This window comes from Hylobates moloch, unplaced genomic scaffold, assembly GCF_009828535.3.
Source record: "Hylobates moloch isolate HMO894 unplaced genomic scaffold, HMol_V3 SCAFFOLD_6, whole genome shotgun sequence".
In the NCBI taxonomy this organism is placed as follows: domain Eukaryota; kingdom Metazoa; phylum Chordata; class Mammalia; order Primates; family Hylobatidae; genus Hylobates; species Hylobates moloch.
The window spans coordinates 16008720-16034486 of NW_026652281.1; the positions used below are offsets into that span (position 1 = coordinate 16008720).

The 25767-nt window shown below is 39.2% G+C and overlaps 1 protein-coding gene across 2 annotated transcripts in view; it reads right to left on the minus strand.

Annotated features, from left to right (window-relative positions):
* RAD50 (RAD50 double strand break repair protein) overlaps positions 1-25767 on the minus strand; it is a 92126-nt gene that overhangs the window by 63163 nt on the left and 3196 nt on the right. For both annotated transcript variants that reach the window (XM_032156470.2, XM_032156471.2), the window contains exons 3-5: positions 8544-8695; positions 4983-5168; positions 4419-4623 (exon numbers count right to left, since the gene is read on the minus strand). In XM_032156470.2, coding sequence (XP_032012361.1) covers positions 4419-4623; positions 4983-5168; positions 8544-8695 — 543 coding nt within the window. The remainder of the gene's footprint in view (positions 1-4418; positions 4624-4982; positions 5169-8543; positions 8696-25767) is intronic.

The window sequence follows — 25767 nt, forward strand, 5'->3', positions numbered from 1 at the left end:
CTAAAGAGCTTCTGCACAGCAAAAGAACCTACCATCAGAGTGAACAGGCAACCTACAGAATGGGAGAAAAATTTTGCAATCTACTCATCTGACAAAGGGCTAATATCCAGAATCTACAAAGAACTCAAACAAATTTACAAGAAAAAAACAAACAACCCCATTAAAAAGTGGGCGAAGGATATGAACAGACACTTCTCAAAAGAAGACATTTATGCAGTCAACAGACACATGAAAAAATGCTCATCATCACTGGCCATCAGAGAAATGCAAATCAAAACCACAATGAGATATCATCTCACACCAGTTAGAATGGCCATCATTAAAAAGTCAGGAAACAACAGGTGCTGGAGAGGATGTGGAGAAATAGGAACACTTTTACACTGTTAGTGGGACGGTAAACTAGTTCAACCAAAAACAACTTAATGTCCATCAGCCACAGAATGGATGAGGAAAAAACTTATAATATATTCATACAATGGAAGGAATGCTCCTCCACAATAAAAAGGAATGAATTGCCAGGCACAGTGGCTCACGCCTGTAATCCCAGCACTTTGGGAGGCCAAGGTGGGCAGATCACCTGAGGTTGGGAGTTCGAGACCAGCCTGACCAACATGGAGAAACCCCGTCTCTAATAAAAATAAAAAAAAAATTAGCTGGGTGTGGTGGCACATGCCGGTAATCCCAGCTACTCGGGAGGGTGAGGTAGGATAATTGCTTGAACCTGGGAGACGGAGGTTGCGGTGAGTCAAGATCGCGCCATTGCACTCCAGCCTGGGCAACAAAAGCGAAACTCCGTCTCAAACAAAGAAAAAAAAAAGGAATGAATTACTCACACATGCAGCAATATAGATAAATCCTAGACACAGAAGTCTGCATACTGTATGATTCTATATATGTGCCACTCTCTGGAAAAGGCAAAACTATAATGACAGACAACAAATTAGTGGTTACTATGGATGGGAGCAGGAGGAGAGGACTGACTGCAAGGACTTTGAGAGAACTTTTTGGAGTGATTGAAATATTCTACATCTTCATTGTAGTGATGGTTATGCTACTGTATGCATATGTCCTAACTCATAGAATTTATACTCTAAAAAGGGTGGATTTTACCGTATATATATTATACCTTCATAAACTTGACTTAAAAAGAAAAAAAAGTATAAACTTAGGAATCAGAGGACTCAAATCCTACCTTTAACCGTTATTTCCACTGTGAATACCTGTACCTCAGTTTTCTTGCCTATACAACCTCACAGAGTTACTATGGGGTTTACATTATACATTTTGAAGCACTTGGATTAGTGTTAGGCAGTAAACATTCAATTAATGAGACCATTTGCACCACTTGTGAAAAAAATTCTGTACTCAGAAAATACCTTTTGAGTAGAGTCTAACAAATATAACTGGATGGATACTTAAGAGCAATGAATACTAACAGCTCTACTATGATACTCTACAAAGTGCTCAGTTTCTTTCCATCAGTGTTTTCACTGCCTCTTGGTAGCACAAACATTACGATAATCATCTGGGCTTGGATCTTTCATGACATCTCTACCTGCTTCATTCCTTAAATCCAGCCAGTCACCAGATCCCCTGAATTCCTTCTTTGACATCTGTGTTTTGGTTCTAATCTCAGAGCACAAAACATAGGTTCTATCCCCAGAGTACACACCTAGTAAAAGGAGCTAGCACAAGCAGGCAGACAACAATAACAAAAACAGCCAAGGGTTTAAAGCTTAGGTGCCAGTGTGAATGAGATAAAAAAATAGAGCAGCTGGGCTATCAAGTATAGAAGGACCATGAACGTGAGTGCAGGAAAAAAAAATTAGAAACATATTCCTCTAGCAATTCCCATTTAAGGCAAGAAAGGAAAACAGATCTAAGTAGGCCAAAAAAAGAAGACAGGATATGGTGGGATGGTAATAAAGTAGTTTATGAGAGAGTGAGAGTTCCTGAAGATAAAGGGAATCAGTAAAAATGGGAAAGGACGCATTCTAGTGCATGGTTGAAAGGACGTAGTCTTTTCTGGGAAGGTGATTTGATCCAAACTTTAATTGGGTTCTATGAAGGGAAGAATCTTCACATGTCAGATCTAAAAAAAGGACTTTGGAAGTCATCTACTTAATAAACATTTATTGAACCACCTGCTATGTGCCAGGCACTAGGCTCCAGGCTCTGAGGATACCAAGAATATTAAACTCTAGGAGAATTACTCACAATTAAACACAAACAAGTAAATAAATACCTCAACCTCTGCTACAGCCTTGGTTAGAATCTTGGCACCACTCACTAAATCCTAGGTATTATCATTTAGCCCTACCTTAACATCATTTCCAATATAAATGCTTCATTTCAACAATATGGATTTCCTTGACAGTGTTCAAAGACAGCTTGGATTTTACTGTCTCTATGTCTCCAATGACTTACTCATTTATGATCAAAAAAGTCATGGCCAAATTCAGTACTGTAAAATCCTCTCTGGCTACCTCAGATAGAAATTCTCTTTCTTTATCCTCAGAGCTCCTACAGGTCTTGTTTTTTTTCTGCCTTACCATTACATGTGCTTGTCATCTCTCCAACCAAGATGCTCCTCAAGAAAATAAAATGTGGAGTGGGGCAAGGGGCAAAGAAGAAAAAAAAAAGGAAATCTGTTCCAATATCTTGGTAATTACCACAGGACCCACACAGAGTTATCAGGACAACTCATCTTAAAATATAACATACTCTTCCACTCTTCTGTCTATTGAACTAAGTCTGAAATCCATTAGCTTTGTATAATCTGACCCCAATTCATATTGACCATTTACTCCTTTTATGTTGATTTACTTAACCCAGACTCTTCCTCTCACAATCCTGTTCTGATTAAGCTTGTAAAGGTAAATATACACATACATACAAGTGAATGTTTGTATACACATATATATTGTATACATGCAGTTAAAAAAAGTTGCAGGTAAAATATACTCTGGAAGGTCAGAGATGAGAAATGGAAGACTATGTTTTACTTTTCACCTAATATCCTTTTATAACTTTTTCACTGGGGGCACATATTACTTTTAAAAGAAAAGTCAAAATAAATACAAACATTTCCAGGCGTGGTGGCTCACGCCTGTAATCTCACCACTTTGGGAGGCCAAGGCAGGCGGATCACTTGAGGTCGGGAGTTCGAGACCAGCCTGACCAACATGGAGAAACCCCGTCTCTATTAAAATACAAAAAATTAGCCGGGCGTAGTGGCGCATGCCTGTAATCCCAGCTACTCCGGAGGCTAAGCGGGAGAATTGCTTGAACCTGGGAGGCGGAGGTTCCAGTGAGCCGAGATCGTGCCACTGCACACCAGCCTGGGCAACAAGAGCGAAACTCCATCTCAAAAATAAATAAATAAATACAAACATACGTAAAATGTCTTCTAGTTTGCTGACTTGATTTCTTCCCATTCTTCAAGGCCCACCTCAGCCCTACCTCCTCCCAGAAGCCCTTGCAATATATTTCTATGCATGGCCATCATTAAAAATATATGTATTTTCTACTTCACGATTCAAAGATCTATACTGGTATTTACAGGTGAGTTTTTTAAAAACCAAATCAATAAATTTTTAAATGACTTTAAAAAATCTACTATCTAAAACATAGCAAATAGCCATTTTTAAGAATGCTCTTACTTATTTAGACTATGAATACCTTAAGGACAGGGGTGCTGTTGTAGTCCTCTTTGTACTCAAGCACAGTATACCCTGGTACAAAGAAGACACCCAATAATGCTTATTAAATGAATGAATGGAATTTCCTGTAGGCCTTTCTTATAAATCACAGGGTTTAGAAAGGTATACTCATTTGCAAATATATCAACATGTTATGGATCAATTCCAAATTCTGTGCAATTTTTGAATGTTTCAAAAACATTCTGTAAATTTTAAAAATTCTCTAGAAAGATCTGTCAATTTAAAAAAATCTTAATACAGAACTGTAAGGTTGGGTAATGATATTGCTATTTAACACCTAGTGATCGACACTACTAATTTAGTGTGATGTTACAAATTTGTTTTCTTTCAAATCCAAGCTCTTTGAGCAATTTAAAGACTAATATAGACCTAAAACAATAGCTCCCTGATAATTCAAGAAATATACAAGCCATTCAGTTTCATATACAAATAAGGGGAGAATGCTACTATAGTAAAAAAGGACTATCTCTTTAGTATACAAGAAATTAACTACTGTACATCACTGTGACTTTAGTTAATAACAATATATAATTGCTAAGAGAGTTGATTTTAAGTGTTCTCACCATAAAAAAATTGAAGTAATGCACGTTAAATAGCTTGATTTAGCCATTCCACAATGTATACTTGTATCAAAACATCATGCTGTATACCATAAAGATATATAATTTTTGTCAATTAAAAATAAAATCAAGTTACCTTCAATGGATCAAGTTCATTCTCATAGGATTTGACAATCTCCTTTGAAGATGTTAACTGGGCTTCCTTACTTGTAATCTGATCACGAATCTCACAAGCTTTTTCCTTATATTGCTTCAGATATTTTAGTTCCATTTGATATTCTTTTACTTTCTGACCTTGTGTCTGACGTACCTGCCGAAGTGTTTCCAAGGCTTTAATGTATCTTTGAAGATATGAAACAAAAATCAAATTTCTGGCAAAGTAAATTACGGTATAGATTCATACAGTGGGATATTATGCTGTCACTAAGATTACAGTTACAATGAGTTTTTAATAAATTGTAAAATGCCTATGACATAATGGTAAGTGAAAAAAATTACATTTATGCTGTCAATCAGGTAAATAAATATACGCACAGAAAGACAAGTGAAAGAAAATATGCCCAATGGTTGCTGCTAGGTGAGAGGTAGTAACTGATGACCTTTCTGCTTTTTAAATTTTTTCCGTTAAAAAGAAGCATCCAAATTGCAAACACAGTTCAATAACTTAATGGACTACAAAGTCTATTTAAGGGTTACAAACCTTGTTGCTGAAAAAATCTCATCAAACTTTTGCTTCAAAGCCTTTCCTTCACTTAAAGGCCAATTAGAATCTTCTTGATGACAGAAAATGACATTATTTAGCACAGCCTTGGAAACCCCAAGAGAACTGATCATTTCTCGGTCAATTTCTGCACACTTAGAGCTTAGACTGACCTTTTCACCATGCCTACAGAAAATGAAAATCAAGAACATATGTAAAATAACCTTCAGTGTATCTATTCTATTGCTTAATCAATTCATACTGCACTTCTTTAAAAAAAAAAAGAAAAAAAAAGGCCCTTCACCTATCCCATTAGAAATGGCTTCATCATGCTAAAAAATGTAACTCTTAAACTATTTAACAGTTCACAGATGAAAAGATATGTAAAACAAAGTACTTCAGGAAAGGAAGCCAGAATTTATTTTTTACATATTTGGACTTTTAAATATAATAACTTAGAATATTTAGAGATAATATATAGAGTATTAACTGTCTTAAAAATAAGAGACAAAGAATAAAACAAAACATGATGATCAATAGCAGACAGGCAAAGGTAAGTTAAAAACATCTTAGAAAGGGGTTCTTTCTTCAGTAACAGACTGCTCCAGTGAGCAGAGGCAATATCTGTCTTTACTGTTTTTTATACATTTCAATTTGTATTTTGAAAATATTACACTGGGCCAGGCACGGTGGCTCATGTCTGTAATCCCAGCAATTTGGGAGGCCGAGGTGAACAGATCACCTGAGGTCAGGAGTTTGAGACCAGCCAGACTAACATGGTGAAACCCTGTCTCTATTAAAAATACAAAAAAATTAGCCAGGTGTGGTGGTGGGCACCTGTAATCCCAGCTCCTTGGGAGGCTGAGGCAAGAGAATCCTTTGAACCTGGCGAGGTGGAGGTTGCAGTGAGCTGAGATCGCATCATTGCACTCCAGCTTGGGAAACAAGAGCGAAACTCTGCCTCAAAAAAAAAAAAAAAAAAAAAGAAAGAAAATATTATACTGAATATATTAAGAATGCTTTGTAGAGGGCTAGAAGAGACACAGATAAATCAATAGGTTATCACATGAGGTCATGGAAAGACAACGGTAGCTTGGACTAGGACTAGAATGGTTGTTGTAGAGATGGAAACAGATTCAAGAGACATTTAGATTAAATCCATAGGTCTTAGTAACAGACTGCATATGGAAGGCAAAGACATATCAAGACTTAGTTTCTTGGTTTTTGTCACTGGATGGATAGTGGTATCATTCACCAAGGTGAGGTATACCATAAGACCAAGTTGTTGGAGGGTTTTTAAGGGGGGAGGTCAAAGAGAAAGGACTGTGAGTTCGGTTTTGGAAATGTTGAATCTAAGTTGTCTTTGAAACAACTGAAAAAAATCAGAGATGGGGCCGGGCGCAGTGGCTCACGCCTGTAATCCCAGCACTTTGGGAGGCTGAGGTGGGTGATGACAAGGTCAAGAGATCAAGACCATTCTGGCTAACATGGTGAAACCCCATCTCTACTAAAAGTACAAAAATGAGCCAGGCATGGTGGTGCACACCTGTAGTCCCAGCTACTCGGGAGGCTGAGGCAGGAGAATCACTTGAACCCAGGAGGCAGAGGTTGCAGTGAGCTGAGATTTCACCACTGCACTCCAGCCTGGGTGACAGACAGAGTGAGACTCCATCTCAAAAAAAAAAAAAAATCAGAAATGGGTAAATAGGTCTGGGTAAATGGGTCTGGAAACAGAGGTCTGGTTGGGAGATATGATATAAATCTGTGAGTCATCTATGAACACAGAGTAGTTTGAGCAATGGATAAGAATGTGATTACCTAGGAGGAAAATACAGAGCAAAAAAAAGGAGAAGATACAGGACTGAGCCTAATGAGACTTCCAACATTTATTGATGGGGTGAATGAAGTAGTATGTAGCTGTGATAGAAAGACAAAACAGTATTGTATCATGGAGGTAAAGAAAAAGAAATTTTCAAAAAAGAAGTGATAAACTAGCATTTACTCAGCTATGGTACATGGAACAATGGTCCTCTTAAGATGTCCACATTTTAATCCCTTGAATTTGTGAATGTTACATTGCACAGCAAAAGAGAATTAAGATTACAGATGGAATTAGGGTGTTAATTATTTGACCTTAAAATAGATTATCCTGTATTATTTGGATGGGGCAAATGTAATCATATGGGTCCTTTAATGTGAGAGAGGAAGGCAGAAGAAGAGAGAAGAAGAGGTCACAGTGATTTGATATGAGAAGAACTCTGCCCACTATTGCTTGCTTTGAAGACAGAGTAAGAGGGCATGATCTAAAAAATATGGGTGGCCTCTAAAAGACAGAAAGAACAAGGAAACATATTCTCCCTTAGACAGCCTCCAGAGGAACGTAACCCTGCTAACATCTTGATTTTAGCCCAGTGAGACCCAATTCAGACTTCTAAACTACATAAGTGTAAGATAATAAATTTGTATTGTTTATGTCACTAAGTTTGTGGTTTGTTATAGCAGTCATAGAAGACTAATATATGAACTCTTACTACATATTAAGCATTTTATATGCATTAGCTCAACCTTGACAACATCTAAGATATGTACAGTGATAATGAATGCCTATTTTACGAATGAAATATACAGAGGCACACTCTTAGGTCTACTTTGTATAGCAGCAGCATTACCCTAATTAAAAACAGAGTTATTAGTAACTTTAGTCAGAGGTGCTTCAAAGTACGAATGGGACTGCAATTGGAGTGAAGAGGAGGTGAAGAAATGGAGACAGTATCAACAACTCTTTTGAGAAGACTGGCTATAAAGGAGGAGAAGGAGACAGGTAGTAACTGGAGTGGAATGAAATCCCAGGGTATGAGAGATACTTGAGTGTGTTAAAATGGCAATGATGAAAACCTGCTTGAGAAGCCAGTATAGTGCCTCTAGCGCATAGAAGATGTGCATTATTGGTTAAATAAAGGAATTATTTAATTAGTTAAATAAAAGGGAGGAGAAGAAGCTGAATAGTCAAGTAATTTGCTCAACAAAGACAGAGACTTGAATCTAAGGTAGTCTAATCCCCAAATACATATCCATTAGAAAATGATACCTGCCTCTAACAGAATGATAATTGCTGAAAGGAACAATTTATCATTCTTTCCTACTTGTCTGCTTCTCATCTCACCCATTCTTAAACATGACACTAGAATTTTTTACTCATTCAACCTGTATTTGAGTGATTATGTGCTTTCAATTCACCAACTGTTCAGAAATTACTCAAGAGAATGGAACATAACCCTAAGTCTTTAGTGGGATCATTCTATTTGGCTGACAAATAGTATCCACAAAAAATCAAATGTTGATAGTGGAGGAGGCTGTGTGTGCATGGGGGTAGGAAGAAAATGGAAGCTCAGTACTTTCTGCCTAATTTTGCTATAAACCCAAAACTGCTCTAAAAAAATAAAGTCTAAAGTCTATTTAAAAAATTTAATATGCTCCCCTAAAGTAGTAGAAAACAACCATCAACTTACAGACCTAAAAGAATGAAATGAACAGAAATTCAAACATCATATAAACACCTACTTTGTTCTAGTAATGACTCCTTCCAGAGTTTTAAATTCTGTCTTTTTGCTTTTCTGAGTACACACCATAGATCTTTGTACAGCTATAAGTTCTCCATTGACATCACGAAATTGCAGACGAATCTGGGCTCTCACATCTGTTTCTTGAGCAACCTTTGAAGGAAAACAGAGAAAAAACTTATGTTACTTTAATAAACACCAGTGTTGGTTCTGAGAGAAAAGGCATAAGCACTCTTACCCAAAATGAGGGAACAAAAAGAAAAACATCCAAAATGAGTGACATTTTTACATGCTATCCAAAATACAGAATACTGTTTAATTTACAAAAATGATATATTATGTACCTCCTTTATTCAGCATCATTAGATCAGGTATGCAGATTTTTCAAATAAATGAATTTTATCTCTGTAAGCATCAAAAATGTTTTTTATCATTAAAAATCACAAGTTTATAGAAAGGCAGAATGATTCAGTTTGTTTTTGTCTCCACCCAAATCTCATCTTGAATTTCCACGTTGCAGGAGGTACCCAGATGAAGGTAACTGAATCATGGGTACAGGTCTTTCCCATGCTGTTCTTGTGACAGTAAGTCTCATGAGACCTGATGGTTTCATAAGAAGGAGTTTCCCTGCACAAGCTCTCTTTGCCTGCTGCTGTCCATGTAAGATGTGACTTGTGCCTCCTTGCCTTCCACCATGATTGTGAGGCCTCCCAAGCCACGTGGAACTGTAAGTCCATTAAACTTCTTTCTTTTGTAAATTGTCCAGTCTCAGGTGTATCTTTATTAGCAGAGTGAAAACGGACTCACACAGTAAATTGGTACCAGGAGTGGAGTGCTGCTGAAAAGTTATCTGAAAATGTGGAAGCGACTTTGGAACTGGGTAACAGGCAGAGGAGGAACAGTTTGGAAGGCTCAGAAGACAGGAAAATGTGGGAAAGTTTGGAACTCCCTAGAGATTTGTTGAATAGTGTTGACCAAAATGCTGATGAGGATATGGACAATGAAATCCAGGTTGAGGTGGCCTCAGATGGAGATAAGGAACTTGTTGGGAACTGGAGCAAAGGTGACTCTTATTATGTTTTAACAAAGAAACTGGCAGCATTTTGCCCCTGCCCTAGAAATGTGTGGACATTTGAACTTGAGAGAGATGATTTAGGGTATCTGGTGAAAGAAATTTCTAAGCAGTAAAGCATTCAAGAGGTGACTTGGGTGCTGTTAAAGGGATTCAGTAATAAAAGGGAAACAGCATAAAAGTTAGGAAAATTTGCAGCCTGACAATGTGATAGAAAATAAAATCCCATTTTCTGAGGAAGAATTCAAGCCAGCTGCAGAAATTTGCATAAGTAATGAGGAACCAAATGTTAATTACCAAGACAATAAGGAAAATGTCTCCAGGGGCATGTCAGAGACCTTTGCCACGGCCCCTCCCATCACAAGCCCAGAGGTTTAGGAAGAAAAATAGTTTCGTGGGCGAGGCCCAGGGTCCCTCTGCTGTGTGCAGTCTAGGGACTTGGTGCCCTGTGTCCCAGCCGCAACTAAAAGAAGCCAAGGTACAGCTTGGGCTGTTGCTTCAAAGGGTGGAAGCCCCAAGCCTTGGCAGCTTCCATGTGGTGTTGAGCCTGCAGGTGCACAGAAGTCAAGAACTGAGGTTTGGGAACCTCTGCCTAGATTTCAAAGGATGTATGGAAACACCTGGATGCCCAGGCAGAAGTTTGCTGCAGGGGCGGGGACCTCATGGAAAACCTCTGCTAGGCCAATATGGAAGGGAAATGTGGGGTTGGAACCCCACAGAGTTCCTATGGAGGGGACTGCCTAGTGAAGCTATGAGAAGACAGCCACTGTCCTCCAGACTGGTAGATTCCACAGAATAATAGATCCACTGACAGCTTGCACCGTGCATGTGAAAAAGCCGCAGGCACTCCACACCAGCCTGTGAAAACAGCCAGGAGTGCACCTGAAAAAGCCGCAGGCACTCCACACCAGCCTGTGAAAACAGCCAGGAGTGGAGCTGCCCAAGGCCATGGGAGCCCACCTCTTGCATCAGAGTGACCTGGATGTGAGACATGGAGTCAAAGGAGATCATTCTGGAGCTTTAAGATACACCTGCCCCACTGAATTTTGGACTTGCATGGGGCCTGTAGCCCCTCTGTTTTGGCCAATTTCTCCCATTTGGAATGGCTGTATTTGCCCAATGCCTGTACCCCCATTGTATCTAAGAAGTAACTAACTTGCTTTTGAGTTTACAGGCACATAGGCAGAAGGGACTTGCCTTATCTTGGATAAGACTCTGGACTGTGGACTTCTGAATTAATGCTGAAATAAGACTTTGGGGGACTGTTGGGAAAGCATGATTGGTTTTGAAATGTGAGGACATGAGATTTGGAAAGGGCCAGGGGTAGAATCATATCGTTTGGCTGTGTCTCCACCCAAATCTCATCTTGAATTCCCATGTGTTGTGGGAGAAACCAGGTGGGAGATAATTGAATCACAGGGGCAGGTCTTTCCTGTGCTGTTCTCGTGATAGTTAAGTCTCATGAGATCTGATGGTTATTATAAGGAGGAATTTTCCTGCACAAGCTCTCTTATTTGCCATCATGTGAGACATGGCTTTCACCTTCCACCATGATTGTGAGGCCTCCCCAGCGACATGGAACTGTAAGTCCATTAAACCTCTTTCTTTTGTAAATTGCCCAGTCTTACGTATGTCTTTAACAGCAGTGTGAAAATGGAGTAATACATAGAACTACAGTACACATAGCTTTCCTGCCCCCCCGAAACCACGAGAGTAAGTTGCTGATCTGACGTCCCAACACCAGTTTTTCCTACAAAAAAAGGACATTTTCAAACAAAAATCAGGAAACTGATACTGATATATTACTACCACATGGTCCACAAATCCCATTCAAGTTTTGCCAGTGGTTCCAATATGTGATAAGTTACCATTAACTCAGCTGTGGCATATAAAATAATGGTTCTCCAAAGATGTCCACATTCCAATCCCTTGAATTTGTGAATGTTACATTACAAAGCAAAAGAGAATTAACATAAAAGATGGAACTGGGGTGTCAATCACTTCACTTTAAAATAGAAAGATTACCCTGGATTATTTGAATGAGGCAAAGTATCCACAAAAAGTTAGATGCTGATAGTAGAGGAAGCTGTGTGTGTACGGGCAGGGAATATACGGAAACTGTACTTTGTGCTCAATTTTGCTATAAACCCAAAGCTGATCTACAAAATAAAGTTTAAAGTCTGTTGAAAAAAATTTAATATGCTCCCTTAAACTTAAAGTAGTAGAAAACGACCATCATCTTATAAGACCTAAAAGACCAACAATGAACAGACATTCAAATATCATATAAACACCTATTTTTTCTGATGTCTTCTTATATTAATATGGTCACTTCAGCATTGTTTTCATTAGTTGGCACAGTATATTTTTTCCATCCTTTTGTTTTTAACCCATCTGTACTATTATATATAAAAACATTGTTATTCCTTTTACTTTATTTAGGGTTTTTTGGTTATTGTCCTCCATTTTTCTCATGTTTTTGTTTATATCTATGAACATAGTTATAAGATTTATAAGATTTTAAGGTTATCTACTAATTCTATCATCTATTCATCCCTAGGGTAGTTCTGTGGATGCCTTCCTCACTCAGTCCTACCTAATGGCTTTTGGACTGAATTAATCAGGAAAGAGTAACTATCCCTCCATTAGTTATGCTGAGAGTTTTTATCATTAATGAGTATTAAATTGAAAAGCTTTTTCTGTATCTATTGATGCTCATATGATTTTTCTTCTTTATTCTGTCACTGTGGCAAATTATACTGATTGTTTTTTTCTTTTTCTACAGCCTAATTCACTTGACCTAGTATGTCCTTTAGAACAAAAGGATCCAGTACAGAATTACACTTTGTATTTGGTGGTTATGTCTCTTTACTTTCTTTCAGCCTGAAATAGTTGCTCAGATTTTCCTTGACTTTCATGACTGATAATTTTGAAAAGTACAAACCATTATTTGCAGAATACCTCCCAAAATTTGGGTAATATTTCCTCATGACTAGAATCAGGTTTTGTATCTTTGGCAGGAATATTATACAAACGATGATGAGTTCCTTTTACTGCATCTCATCAGATAGGACATCATTTCCATTTATCTCATTACGGAGGGTATTAATTTCCATCCCTTTATTTATTTTTTTGAGACAGGGTCTCTTAGTCACCCAGGCTGGAGTGCAGTGGCATGAACACAGCTCACTGCATCCACGACCTCCGAGTCATAAGCAATCCTCCTGCGTCAGCCCCGTAAGTAGCTGGGACTATAGGTGCATGCCATCACACCCCGCCAATTTTTGTAGTTTTTATAGAGATGTGGTTTCACCAAGTTGCCTAGACTAACTTCAATCTCTTGATAAAGGTGTATCTTCTAGATTCTCCACCAAAAGATTTTTCTTTACAATTAATTAATAATTTGAGGGAGAGATGCAGAGACCATACAACTATCTCATACTTCATCAAACTTTCTTCCATTAGTTTTAGCATCTACTGTTTCTTACCTGAATGAATTATTATTATGATAGCTATCAAATACAGGCATATCCCATCTTATTGTGCTCTTCAGAGGTTTGTGGCAACCCTGCATCTAACAAGTCTATTGGTGCCATTTTTCCAACAGCATGTGCTCACTCTGTGTCTCTGTGTCACATTTTGGTAATTCTCACAATATTTCAAACTTTTTCATTATTATTATATCTGTTATAGTGATCTGTGATCAGTGATCTTTGATGTTACTGCTGTAATTGTTTTAGTGTGCCACAAACCATCCACATATAAGAGGTGAACTTAATCCATTAATGTGTGTGTCCTGACTGCTTTACTAACCTGCCATTCCCGTCTCTCTCCCTCTCCTTGGAACCTGATTGCCTGAGACACAATAATACAGAAATTAGGCTAATTAGTAACCCTACAACAGCCCCTAAGTGTTTAAGTGAAAGAAGAGTCAAAAGTCTCTGGTTTTAAATCAAAAGCTAGAAATGATTAAGCTCAGTTGAGAAAAGCATGTCAAAATCCAAAACAGGTTGAAAGTTAGGCCTCTTTCATCAGTTAGCTGAGTTGTGAGGGCAAAGGAAAAGTTCTTGAATAAAATTAAAAGTGCTACTTTAGTGAACACACAAATGATAAGAAAGTGAAACAGCCTTACTGCTGATATGGAGAAAGTTTTAGTGGTTGGGATAGATTAAACCAGCCACAACATTCCCTCAGGCCAAAGCCTAATCCAGAGCAAGGCCCTAACTCTCTGCAATTCTATGAAGGCTGAGAGAAGTAAAGAAGCTGCAAAGAAAAGTTGGAAGCTAGCAATGGTTGGTTCATCAGGCTTAAGGACAGAAGCTGCCTCCATAACATAAAAGTGCAAGGTGAAGCGGCATGCTGATGCAGAAGCTGCAGCAAGTTATCCAGAAGATCTAGCTAAGGTAATTGATGAAGGTAGCTACACTAAACAACAGATTTTCAATGTAGACAAAACCGCCATCCATTAGAACTTAACCTACAATATCTAAGGTATGCCTATACTAATTTTCTAGTTCCACTATTCCTTTTATATTAGTTAAGGTTCTAGTATAAGGGGCTTTGCTATTTCTCCATTTTTCCCCCCATTTTCTTGTATCAGTATAAACTCATAGATTCCTTACTTGGACTCCAATCCCCCACCAGGCTGTCACAGCTTGTTTTTGTGGGTGCCTTCCTCACTCAGCAACACCTAATGGATTTTGGACTGAATTATTCAGGAATATTCCTCCATTAGTTATGCTGAGGGTTTTTACCATGAACGAGTATTAAATTGAAATGTGTTTTCTGTATCTATTGGTGCTCATATGATATTTCTTTTTTATTCTGTTAATGTGGCAAATTATACTGATTGGTTTTTTTCCTACCGTATCGCTCTAAGCATTATCTAGCTGCGTCCCACAAATTTTTACATGCTATATTTTTGATTCATTTAAAGTATTTTTTCTAATTTCCTTTGTGATTCCTGTTTTGATCCATGTAATATTTAGAAGTGTGCTGCTTAATTTTTCAATATTTGGGGATTTTCTGGATATTTTTCTGCTACTGATTCTGGTGTAGTCACAGAATACATTATCTATGACTTTATTCCTTATAAATTTATTGACACTTGTTTTACGGTCCAGAATGTTGGTCTATCTTAGAGAATGTTCCACATGCACTTGAAAATAACGTGTATTCTGCTGTCGTTCAATGGAACGTCCTATAAATGTCAATCAGGTTGATTTTGTTAACAGTGTTGTTAAAATTTTCCATATACTTACTGATATTTCATCTGCTTCTTCTGTTTCTCTACTGAGAGGGGTATTGAGATCTCCAACTGACCTTGCAGATTTGTGTATTTCTCCATTCTGTTCCATAGGTTTCTGCCTCATATATTTGGAAGTTTTACATTTAGAATTTTTGTGTCCTTGCAGTAAATTGACCTCTTATCATCATAAACTGTCTCATTTTCCCTAGTTCTGATGTCTTCTGTCTGGTATTAATATGGTCACTTCAGCTTTCTTTTCATTAGTTGGCACAGTATATTTTTTTAATCCTTTCGCTTTTAACCTATTTGTACCATTATATACAAAAACACTGTTATTCCATTTATTTGGGTTTTTAAAATTATTTTCCATTTTTCTCATTATGCTTATGTTTTCCTTTATATCTATGAGCATACTTATAAGATTTATAATAAGGTTTTAGGGTTCTTATCTACTAATTCTATTATTTCTTTCATTTTGGATCTGTTCATATGGTTGATTTTTCTCTGGTTATGGGTCCTATTTCCCTGCTTCTTTGGATGCCTTTTAACTTTTGATTGTGAATTTTGTATTGTTGGGTGAAAGATTTTGTTTTATTCCTTTAATGAGTATTGAACTTTGTTCTGGCATGCAGTTAAGTTTTTTGAGCAACAAACAGTTGGATTCTTTTGAACCTTTGTCGTTAAGGTCTGTAAAGGGGGACCTAGAGCAGCTTTTACTCTAGGACTAATTTAGAATCATTTTTGACATTTTCCTTCAGCCTCAAAAACTTCCTTTAACAATTATTATAGTGCAAGCCTGTCTGTAACAAATTACCTCTACCATTTTGTTTTAAATCTGAAAATGTTCTCCATTTCACCTCCAATTTTCAAAGAATATTTTTGCTGGACATAGGAGTTTAACTTTTATTCCCCAACACCTTAAAGGTGCTGTCCCACTGTTTTCAAGTTTAGATTGCTTTTCCTAAGAAGTAATCATACTCATTATTCTTTCCCTCTGCATGATGTGTTACTTTTTCCCCCACTTGTTTTTAAGATTTTGTCTTTAGTTTTGAGCAATTTGAATGTAATGTACAACACAGGTATGTTTACACTGCTGGTGATGCATTCAGCTTCTTGGGTCTTTTTTTATAGTTGTTATTACTCTGTTTAGATGTCTTCCCACACATTATGTCCATCTTTTCCTTTAAGTCCTTGAGCTTATCTATCATAGCTTTAAAAAAATCCGGTCGGGGTAGTCTCATGCCTGCAATCCCAGCACTTTGGGAGGCCGAGGCAGGCGGATCACAAGGTCAGGAGTTCAAGACCAGGCTGGCTAATACAGTGAAACCCCGTCTCTACTAAAAATAAAAATAAAAAAAAATTAGCCGGGCATGGTGGTGGGCGCCTATAGTCCCAGCTACTAGGGAGGCTGAGGCAGGAGAATTGCTTGAACCTGGGAGGCAGAGGTTGTAGTGAGCCAAGATTGTACCACTGAACTCCAGCCTGGGAAACAGAGTAAGACTCCATCTCAAAAAAAAAATCCTTGTCTGCTAATTCCAAAATCTGTCATCTCTGGATCTCCTTCTACTCACTTTTCCCTTCTCAGGCATAGAGCACATTTTGCATATTCCCATTAATTTAAAATTATATTCTGCACATTGTAGACACCACATTGAGAGCTTGGATTGAGCAGACTTCCTTTAAAAAGTCTTGAGTTTCGTTCTAGCAGCCAGTTAATTTACTGGCAACTCAGCTTGATTCTATCAAAACCTGGTTTCAGTATTTGTTAGGTGGGCCTTTCTGAGGTCTCAAGTGAACACTGGAGAGTTCCACAAGGTCACTCCATATCAGGACTCAAATGTCTCACAGCATTGTGTAACGTTTAGAATACACCACTCACAGCCCCCCTTGCCACCTTGGTAGTTGTTCTCTGCTAGCCCTCATTAAATCTCATCCTATACATGGATAGCTTAGTATTTGGCCAAAGACTCAAAAGATCCTTATGCAGATTTCTGGTATACCATCTCTGCACAGCAACCCTACTTCAGTACTCTGCTCTACAATTTCCAGTCACTTTAGCAAATCCAAAATCCTCTCTTTGTTTCATCTGCCTAGTGATGCCCAATTCTGCCAAGCTCTCTACTGGATTCCAATTCCATGTGCCAAAGTTTACAAAATGTTCCTAGGTAGAAAGCTGGAATGAATGCAGAGTCACCTTTTATGTTTCTCCTTTCTCAAAGAATATAGCCCTGCATTATCTGTGGTCCAATGCCTGAAAATAGTTGTTTCACATACTTTTCCAGTGTTATAGTTATTCATCTTGCGAGTATAAGTGTGATACTCATTATTTTGTTGCAACCCAAATCAGAAGTACTAGATTCTGCTTTTAAAAAAAAAACAAACCATAAAATATCCTTTGTTGACTTTTTAATGACTTCTCGGCATGAATTTAACTTTGATACTAATTCAACTAATCATCCAACAAATATTTACAGGTACTTTGTAGGTTTCATGTGTTGTTTTGGTTCAAAATTACAGACTTTTTTTCCTTTGGAGCATGGAAGATAGGTTAAATGTAGACAAGGTGTGCTAAACACCACCATAAGTACAAGATAATCTGGGAGTACAAAGCAGGAGCACCTAACCTATCTAGGACAGCTCAGGGAAGGTATTCTAAAGGAAGTGAATGTTTAAATGAAACCTGACAGATGGATAGAAGTTAATCAGATGAGAAGATCTGAGTCACTACGTGACTACAGAAATTTCAGAATGTTTGGCATAGAAAGTAGGGAAAAGAAGAGTATCATCCTAAAATATTTCAGAAATTAACAGCCTTCTAAACATGGTAAAGCTTTTTGATTTAAGGTGATGGCACTAAATGGCTTGAACCAGGGGAATTGCATGAAGTAGATACACATTTTAGAAGAATTATTTTGTCTTTAGGGTGAACAGAATGAACTGAGTCAAGACATGAAGCAGGGAGTAATCGAGGAGAGATAGGAAGGCAGCCTGGACAAGGGCTGAGGATGGAGGTAAAGAGGAAGAAGTCGCTGGACTGGCTACTCAGAAACAGCCTCTTAGGATACAGACATTTCAATGAGGAGGTGGCCAGAGGTCATTATAAAGCTTTGAAAGCCCAGACTTGACTCTGTCATTTCATCATAAGGACAGCATTCTGCTGAAGGTTTAATCCACAGTAGTTGAACTAAGGAGCTATATATTTATGCAGCAAAAAATTAATTTGTTTACAGTGTTCCTGACTAGCAAGCCAAATACACATATTCATTCTCCATGACATCCACCTTTCAAGGACCTAGCTACCTGACGAACATCAAATTAGTAAATAGAATTCAAGCAAGAGCTATCTTGTAGCATTTCTATCACTATATTGTTGTTGACACTCTTATTGAAGACGAGTCACTTCAAAAGTGAAGTGTAATTTAGATTGAATTATTAAAACAAAGAAATGTGTATTATACTTTAGAACAATTTCTATCAAAAAGAATAAAATAAAAATAAGAAAAGCCCTTCTTTCTCCAAACAATCTAGTCATAAAACCATCAGGTGGGGCAGAAGAAGGTGCATGTTCATGCCAGCTGAAGGTTAAGGCACCTATAACTCAGCCTAGAGTGGAATAAATGAGCTTGAGTAGGCTGAGAAGGGTACCCTCATGGGGAAACAGCTTGGCACAGAGTTTCAAGAGTCCAGTGGTATCAGAGTTCCAGCAGGATGAAAGAGGAATCCATGAATAGGGAGGATCCAGCTCAGAAGCAGAGTGTCCACGCCAGGGAATAGTGTGGGGATTCAGAGCCTGATAATGATGAGAAGGGGGCCCACCTGAGGGATAAGTCGGCTGGGGGAAGTCAGATCATAGAGTAGAGACAGCATTCTTGCAAGAAGCCGCCTGGTATAAAGTATCAGACTGAGAAGAGTTACCCTCTCAGTGACACAGATCTGGGGAAATTCATGTCACAGAGTACAGTGGGCATCCCTGCAAGAGGCCACCTGGTATCAGAGAAGGGTGGGGAATGAGGACATGATCCAGCACCAGAAGTCAACGTCTATACAGAATGGGAAAGCATCCTGTGAGGGAGTCAGAATGAAGAGTCAGAGCCTACGCAGGGTAAGGAAGACTGGCATACAGGGATGGAGTCAGCCCATATGGGGTGCTAGGGCCCTGATGCAATGAAGAGATATTGATTACATACAGGAGGATTCATTAAGTCAATATATTAAGATTATAGTTGTATAAGTACATTCTTGCACTGCTATAAAAAAAACCCTGAAACTGGGTAACTTATAATGAAAGGAGGTTTAATTGGCTCACGGTTCCACATGCTATACAGGAAGCAAGACTGGGGAGACCTCAGGAAACTTACAATCATGGCAGAAGGCAAAGGGGATGCTGGCACATCTTACATGGCTGGAGCAGGAGAAAAAGAGTAAAGGGGGAATTGTGACAGATTTTTAAACAACCAGATCTCATGAGAATTTACTCACTATCACAAGAACAGCAAGGGGAAAATCTATCCCCATGATACAATCACCTCAACTAGGTCCCTCCTGCAACACTGGGGATTACAATTTGACATGAGATTTGAAAGGACACAAATCCAAACCATATCATTCCGACCCTGGCTCCTCCCAAATCTCATGTCCTTCTCACACTGCAAAATACAATCATCCCTTCTCAACAGTCCCCCAAGTCTTAACTCATTTCAGCATTAACTCAAAGGTCCACAGCCCAAAGTCTCATCTGAGACAGGGCAAGTCCCTTTGGTCTCTGAACCTGTAAAATCAAAACAAGCTATTACATCCAAGATACAATAGGGATACAGGCATTGGGTAAATGCATATGTTCCAAAAGGGAGAAATCAGCGAAAACAAAGGGCTACAGGCCCCACGCAAGTCCAAAACCCAGCTGGACAATCATTAATTTTTTTTTTTTTTTTTTTGAGAGCGTCTCACTGTCGCCCAGGCTGGAGTGCAGTGGCGTGATCTTGGCTCACTGCAAGCACTGCCTCCCAGGTTCACGCCATTCTCCTGCCTCAGCCTCCTGAGTAGGTGGGACTACAGGCATCTGCCACCACGCCCACCTAATTTTTTGTATTTTTAGTAGAGACGGGGTTTCACCGTGTTAGCCAGGATGGTCTCGATCTCCTGACCTCGTGATCCGCCCGCCTCAGCCTCCCAAAGTGCTGGGATTAGAGGTGTGAGGCACTGTGCCCAGCCAAATCTTTTTTTTTTTTTTTTTGAGACAAAGTCTCGCTCTGTCACCAGGCTGGAGTGCAGTGGTGCAGTCTCAGCTCACTGTAACCGCCACTTCCTGGGTTCAAGTGATTCCTGTCTCAGCCTCCCGAGTAGCTGGGACTACAGGCACGTGCTAGCATGCCCAGCTAATTTTTTGTATTTTAGTAGAGACGGGGTTTCACCATGCTGGCCAGGATGGTCTCAATCTCCTGACCTCATGATCTGAAATCTTAAAGCTCCAAAATAATATCCTCTGACTCCATGTCTCACATCCAGGCCACAGTGACACAAGAGGTGGGATCCCAAGGCCTTGGGCAGCTCCACCCCTGTGGCTCTGCAGGGCTCAGCTCCCATAGCTGCTCTCAATGGCTGGTGTTGAGTGTGTGCAGCTTTTCCAGGCACACAGTGCAAGTTGTTGGTGGTTCTACCATTCTGGGGTCTGGAGGATAGTGGCCCTCTTCTCACAGCTCCACTGGGCAGTGCCCCATTGGGAACACTGTGTTGGGGATCCAACGCCACATTTCCCCTCTGTACTGCCCTAGTAGAGCTTCTCCATGAGGGCTCTGCCCCTGCAGCACACTTTTGCCTGGACATCCAGGCATTTCCATACATCCCCTGAAATCTAGGTGGAGGCTCCCAAGCCTCAACTCTTGTCCTCTGCGCAACCACAGGCTTAACACCATGTGGAAGCCGCCAAGGCTTACAGCTTGCAGCCTCTGGAGCAGCAGCCTGAGATGTATCTGGGGCCCTTTCAGCCATGGCTGGAGCTGGAGTGGCTGAAACACAGGGAGTAGTGGCCTGTAAAGGGAGGGGCTGCTGTGAAGATCTCTGAAATGCCTTCTAGCCATTTCCCCCAGTGTCTTGGCTATTAAACATTCTGCTCCTCTTTACTTATGCAAATTTCTGCAGCCAGCTTGAATTCCTCCCCAGAAAATGGGTTTTTCTTTTCTACCACATGGTCAGGCTGCAAATTTTCCAAACTTTTATGCTCTGCTTCCCTTTTAAATATAAGTTCCAGTTTCAGATCTCTTTGCTCACACATATGAGCATAAACTGTTAGAAGCAGCCAGGCCATCTCTTGAATGTTTTGCTGCCTGGAAATTTCTTCCACCAAATACTCTAAATCATCTCTTTCAAGTTCAAAGTTCCACAGATTCCTACAGCAGGGGCACAGTGCCGCCAGTCTCTTTGTTAAAGCATCGCAAGAGTGACCTTTACTCCAGTTCCCAGTAAGTTCCTTATCTCCATCTGAGACCTCCTCAGCCTGGACTTCATTATTCATATCACTGTCAGCATTTTGGTCAAAATAATTTAACAAGTCTCTAGGAAGTTCCAAACTTTTCCTCATGTTCTTGTCTTCTTTTGAGCCCTCCAAACTGTTCCAACCTCTGCCCATTACCCAGTTGCAAAGTCACTTCCACATTTTCAGCTATCTTTATAGCAATAGCCTACTCTCAGTACCAACTTTCTGCATTAGTCTGTTTTCTCACTGCTACAAAGAAATACCTGAAACTGGGTAATTTATAAAGACAACAGGTTTAATTGGCTCATGGTTCTGTAGGCTGTACAGGAAGCATGACTGCAGAGGCCTCAGAAAACTTACAATCATGGCAGAAAGCGAAGAGGAGGCTGGCACATCTTACACGGCCAGAACAGGAGGAAGAGAGTGAAGCAGGAGGTGCTACACACTTTTAAACAACCAGATCTCATGAGAACTTACTCACTATCACAAGAACTGCAAGGGGGAAATCTACCCCCATGATTCAATCACCTCCCACCAGGCCCCTCCTCCAACAATGGGGGTTACAATTCGACATGAGATTTGGGTAGACACAAATTCAAACCGTATCAGTACTCAATTCCTTGCTTCTCATTACCTTGATAGTATTTACCAAATCCCCAACCGTGGATAAATGCAACTTTCCAATTTATTCAGTGCTTGGGCTGAACAAGACTGAAAAAACATACATAACCATGATGGCTGGTCTCTCTTTAAATTTTCACAAAACCCCTGACACTGTCATGTAATCCCAGAACACCTCCCTTAATCAATTTACTTACTGAGGTTAAAAACTACTCTATGTTATCTAGGCTCAATCAACCCCTTCTGCCACTCTCAACCAGTAACTTCATTTCTTTTTTCATTGAGAATATAAAAGCAATCAAAAGAGAACTTACTCATTCTTTCACCGCTAAAGTTTCCAATCATATACTCTGCCTAACATCCCTGTTACAATGGATAACTGGATGTTCTTGGTATCCCCTCTGGTTGGGCAGTGAATCTTTTTTTTTTTTTTTTTTTTGAGATGGAGTCTCGCTCTGTCGCCCAGGCTGGAGTGCTGTGGTGCAATCTCGGCTCACTGCAAGCTCCGCCTCCTGGGTTCATGCCATTCTCCTGCCTCAGCCTCTCCGAGTAGTTGGGAATACAGGCACCCGCCACCACGCCCGGCTAATTTTTTGTATTTTTAGTAGAGATGGGGTTTCACTGTGGTCTTGATCTCTTGACCTTGTGATCCGCCCGCCTCGGCCTCCCAAAGTGCTGGGATTACAAGCGTGAGCCACCGCGCCCAGCCTGGGCAATGGATCTTATCTCTTTTTGCTTACTCAAGAATTGTGCTCTGTAATTATCCCCTCTCCTGCATCAATGTTTCTGTCCAGAGTCATTCCCAACAGTCTACAAATGCTCTAGTATACCCCACTTTTAAAAACACAATAAAACAACAACAACAAAACTTTCCTTTATCCTCTTCAGCTACTGTCCCATGTCAGTGTCCACCTACAACAAAATTCATAAAATAATTCTGTTTCACTTCTTTATCTTTTCTCTGATTACTGGAACTGGTTTTGTCAAGAGCAACAACGGACTCCACATATCCAAACACTCCTCTTCTTTCTTGAGCTATCAACATATTTGACACAGTTGATGATTTCCTCCTTATAACACGTTATTCTCGTCTTCCAAGACACCACTCTCTCAGTTTTCCTTACTTAACGAATTGCTCTTTTACTATCTTTTGCTAGCTTCTCCTCCTCTTCCCAATTTCTAAAGGCATCATTGGCTGTAGTGCTCTAGGTTAAGGTCTTGAATATCTTTTCCATATTCATTCTCTATTTGATCTCATCAGGCTTTAAAAATTAACTATGTAGAACTACCTGTATACATTAATGATTCCTAATTTTCTTTCTCCAGTCCTAATCTCTTTCCTGAACAGATTTCTGTTTGCCAACTGGACATATCCTTTGGATATTTAACACATATCCCTAATTTACATGTTTAAACCAGATCTACCCAAATTATTTTTCCATAGTGCCCTTTTACAATAAATGACAAAACTATTTTATCCAGTTGTTCAAGCCAAAAACTTTGGAGTTATGCTTGATGCTTTTACTTCTTCCATACACCATTATCCAAACCATTAGCTAATTTGTTGGTTCTATCTTCAAAATACATCCTAAATCCAAACATTTCTCACCATTCTACCACTACCTTAATCAAGCCACCTATATTTCGCACCTGGATCATCACAAAATCCTCTTAATTTGTCTCTGCCCTCCTATCTTTGCTACCTACAGATAGTCTTCTCTCAGCAACCAGACTGAGCACTTCAAAACATAAATCAGACCATGGCCTTTCCCTGCTCAAAATCTCCCAATAGACAGATTCCTATTTAAATAAGACTACAATCCAAGGACCTACAGGATCTAGTCCCTTCTATCTTTCTAACTTTATTTTCTACCATTTTCCCTTGTTCTTCCTTGTCATTCCTTGAACACACCAACCACGCTCAGAGACTCTGCAACTAGACTGAATGAAATGTCTTCCTCCCAGATTTTGAATAACTCATTCCCTCTTGAATGAATGTTTAAAAAACAACTCTGATTACTCTGTGAGAAAGAGAGACCTTCAAGAATGAGGGCAGGAAAACAAGTTAGGAGACGATTCTAATAGTTGAAAGGGAATATGATGGTGGCTTGGAACAGGAACACAGTGGCCGATGGAATGAAGTAGACAAATTCTGACATATTTTAGAAGGGTAGGTAAGAATTGCTTATGTATGGATGATGACATCATTTACAAAACTGGTGGGGGTGGGGTACTGAGGTAGTAACAGAGCTGAGAATGTAGGCAGGAAGTGGGTACAAGGAATCAAGAGTTCTATTTTGAACATGTTAAATTTGAGATGCCCAATAAATATCCAAACAAACAGCTAGACATATATGTCTAGAGTTAAGGAAAGAAGTCAGGGTCAAACATATAAATGTCGTAGTTACCAGCACATAACCAGTACTTAAAGCCGTTAGACTGAATAAGCTCATCCAAGAGAGATAGGGAAGAGGGTTAATGCAAAGATGGCCAACTCTTGTGTCATACTAGCTTTTAGAAATCAAGCAGGTTGGGCGCAGTGGCTCACATCTGTAGTCCTAGCACTTTGGGAGACCGAGGCAGGCGGATCACCTGAGGTGAGGAGGTTGAGACCAGCCTGGCCAACATGATGAAACCCCGTCTCTGCTAAAAATACAAAAATTAGCTGGCTGTGGTGGCACACCCGTAATCCCAGCTACTCAAGAGGCTAAGGCACAAAAATAGCTTGAACCTGAGAGACAGACGTTGCAGTAAGCCAAGATCATGCCACACTGCAGTCCAGCCTGGGCAACAGTGCGAGACTCCGTCTCAAAAAAAAAAAAGAAATCAAGCAAAGGTAGACCCAACAAAGACTAAAGTATAGCCAGTGAGAAAGAAGCAAACTATGAGATTATAGTGTCACAAAAGCCAAGAAGGAAATATTTTTTAAAAAAGAAATAGCCAACCGCGTCAAATCTGACGAGATGTTAATGAGAGTTAGAAACTGACCACTCTATCTGGCACACGGAGATTATCGGTGACCTTATAAAGGCACTTTTAATGGAGGAAAAAAAACCTGAATGAAGTAGACTGAGGGAAAAATGGGAGTCAATGAAATAAAGACAATGAGGACATACAAATCTTATGAATTTTGCTATATATTGGAACAGAGAAAAGGTAATGGCTAGAGGGTAAACTGGAGTAAAGGGAGAGATTTTTGTTTGAAGACTAGAGATACCAGAGCATGTTTATATGCTGATGTGAATGATCCATCAAGAGAAACTGCTGATCCAGGAGAGAGATGGAAAAACTGAAGGGCAAAATCCTTGGGTGGATAAGCGGGATCAATGAGATCTAGCCTCCAAGGAGCTGGTTGATGTTTAGATAAAACAACAAATAATTTATCCTTAACAGAGAAGAAAAAACAGTATGGGCACGTATGTACAGTAGTTTCGTAGATTTGATGATTGGAAAATAAGGGAATTCTCATTTGATTCTTCCTATTTCTCAATAAAGTACAAAGCAAGATCATCAATTAAGGAAAGTAAATTGTAGATTTAAGGAGAGAGAAGGTGGGAAATAGTCATTATAGAGAGGACTCAGTAAAGGTACTAAATACGATTACATTTATAAGACGAAAATTCATAAATATTTTCATAATTACAGTTATCTTTAATTACACTAAAGTGGAAACAAATAATAATCAAGAGAGGGTTAGTTAATAAACTATAGGATATAAACTCAATAGAATACAATTTAGTAATTAAAAACAATAAAATAGAAGTATAAAATTATATTAATGTGCTAAAATATGTATGTGTGAATGCATTTAT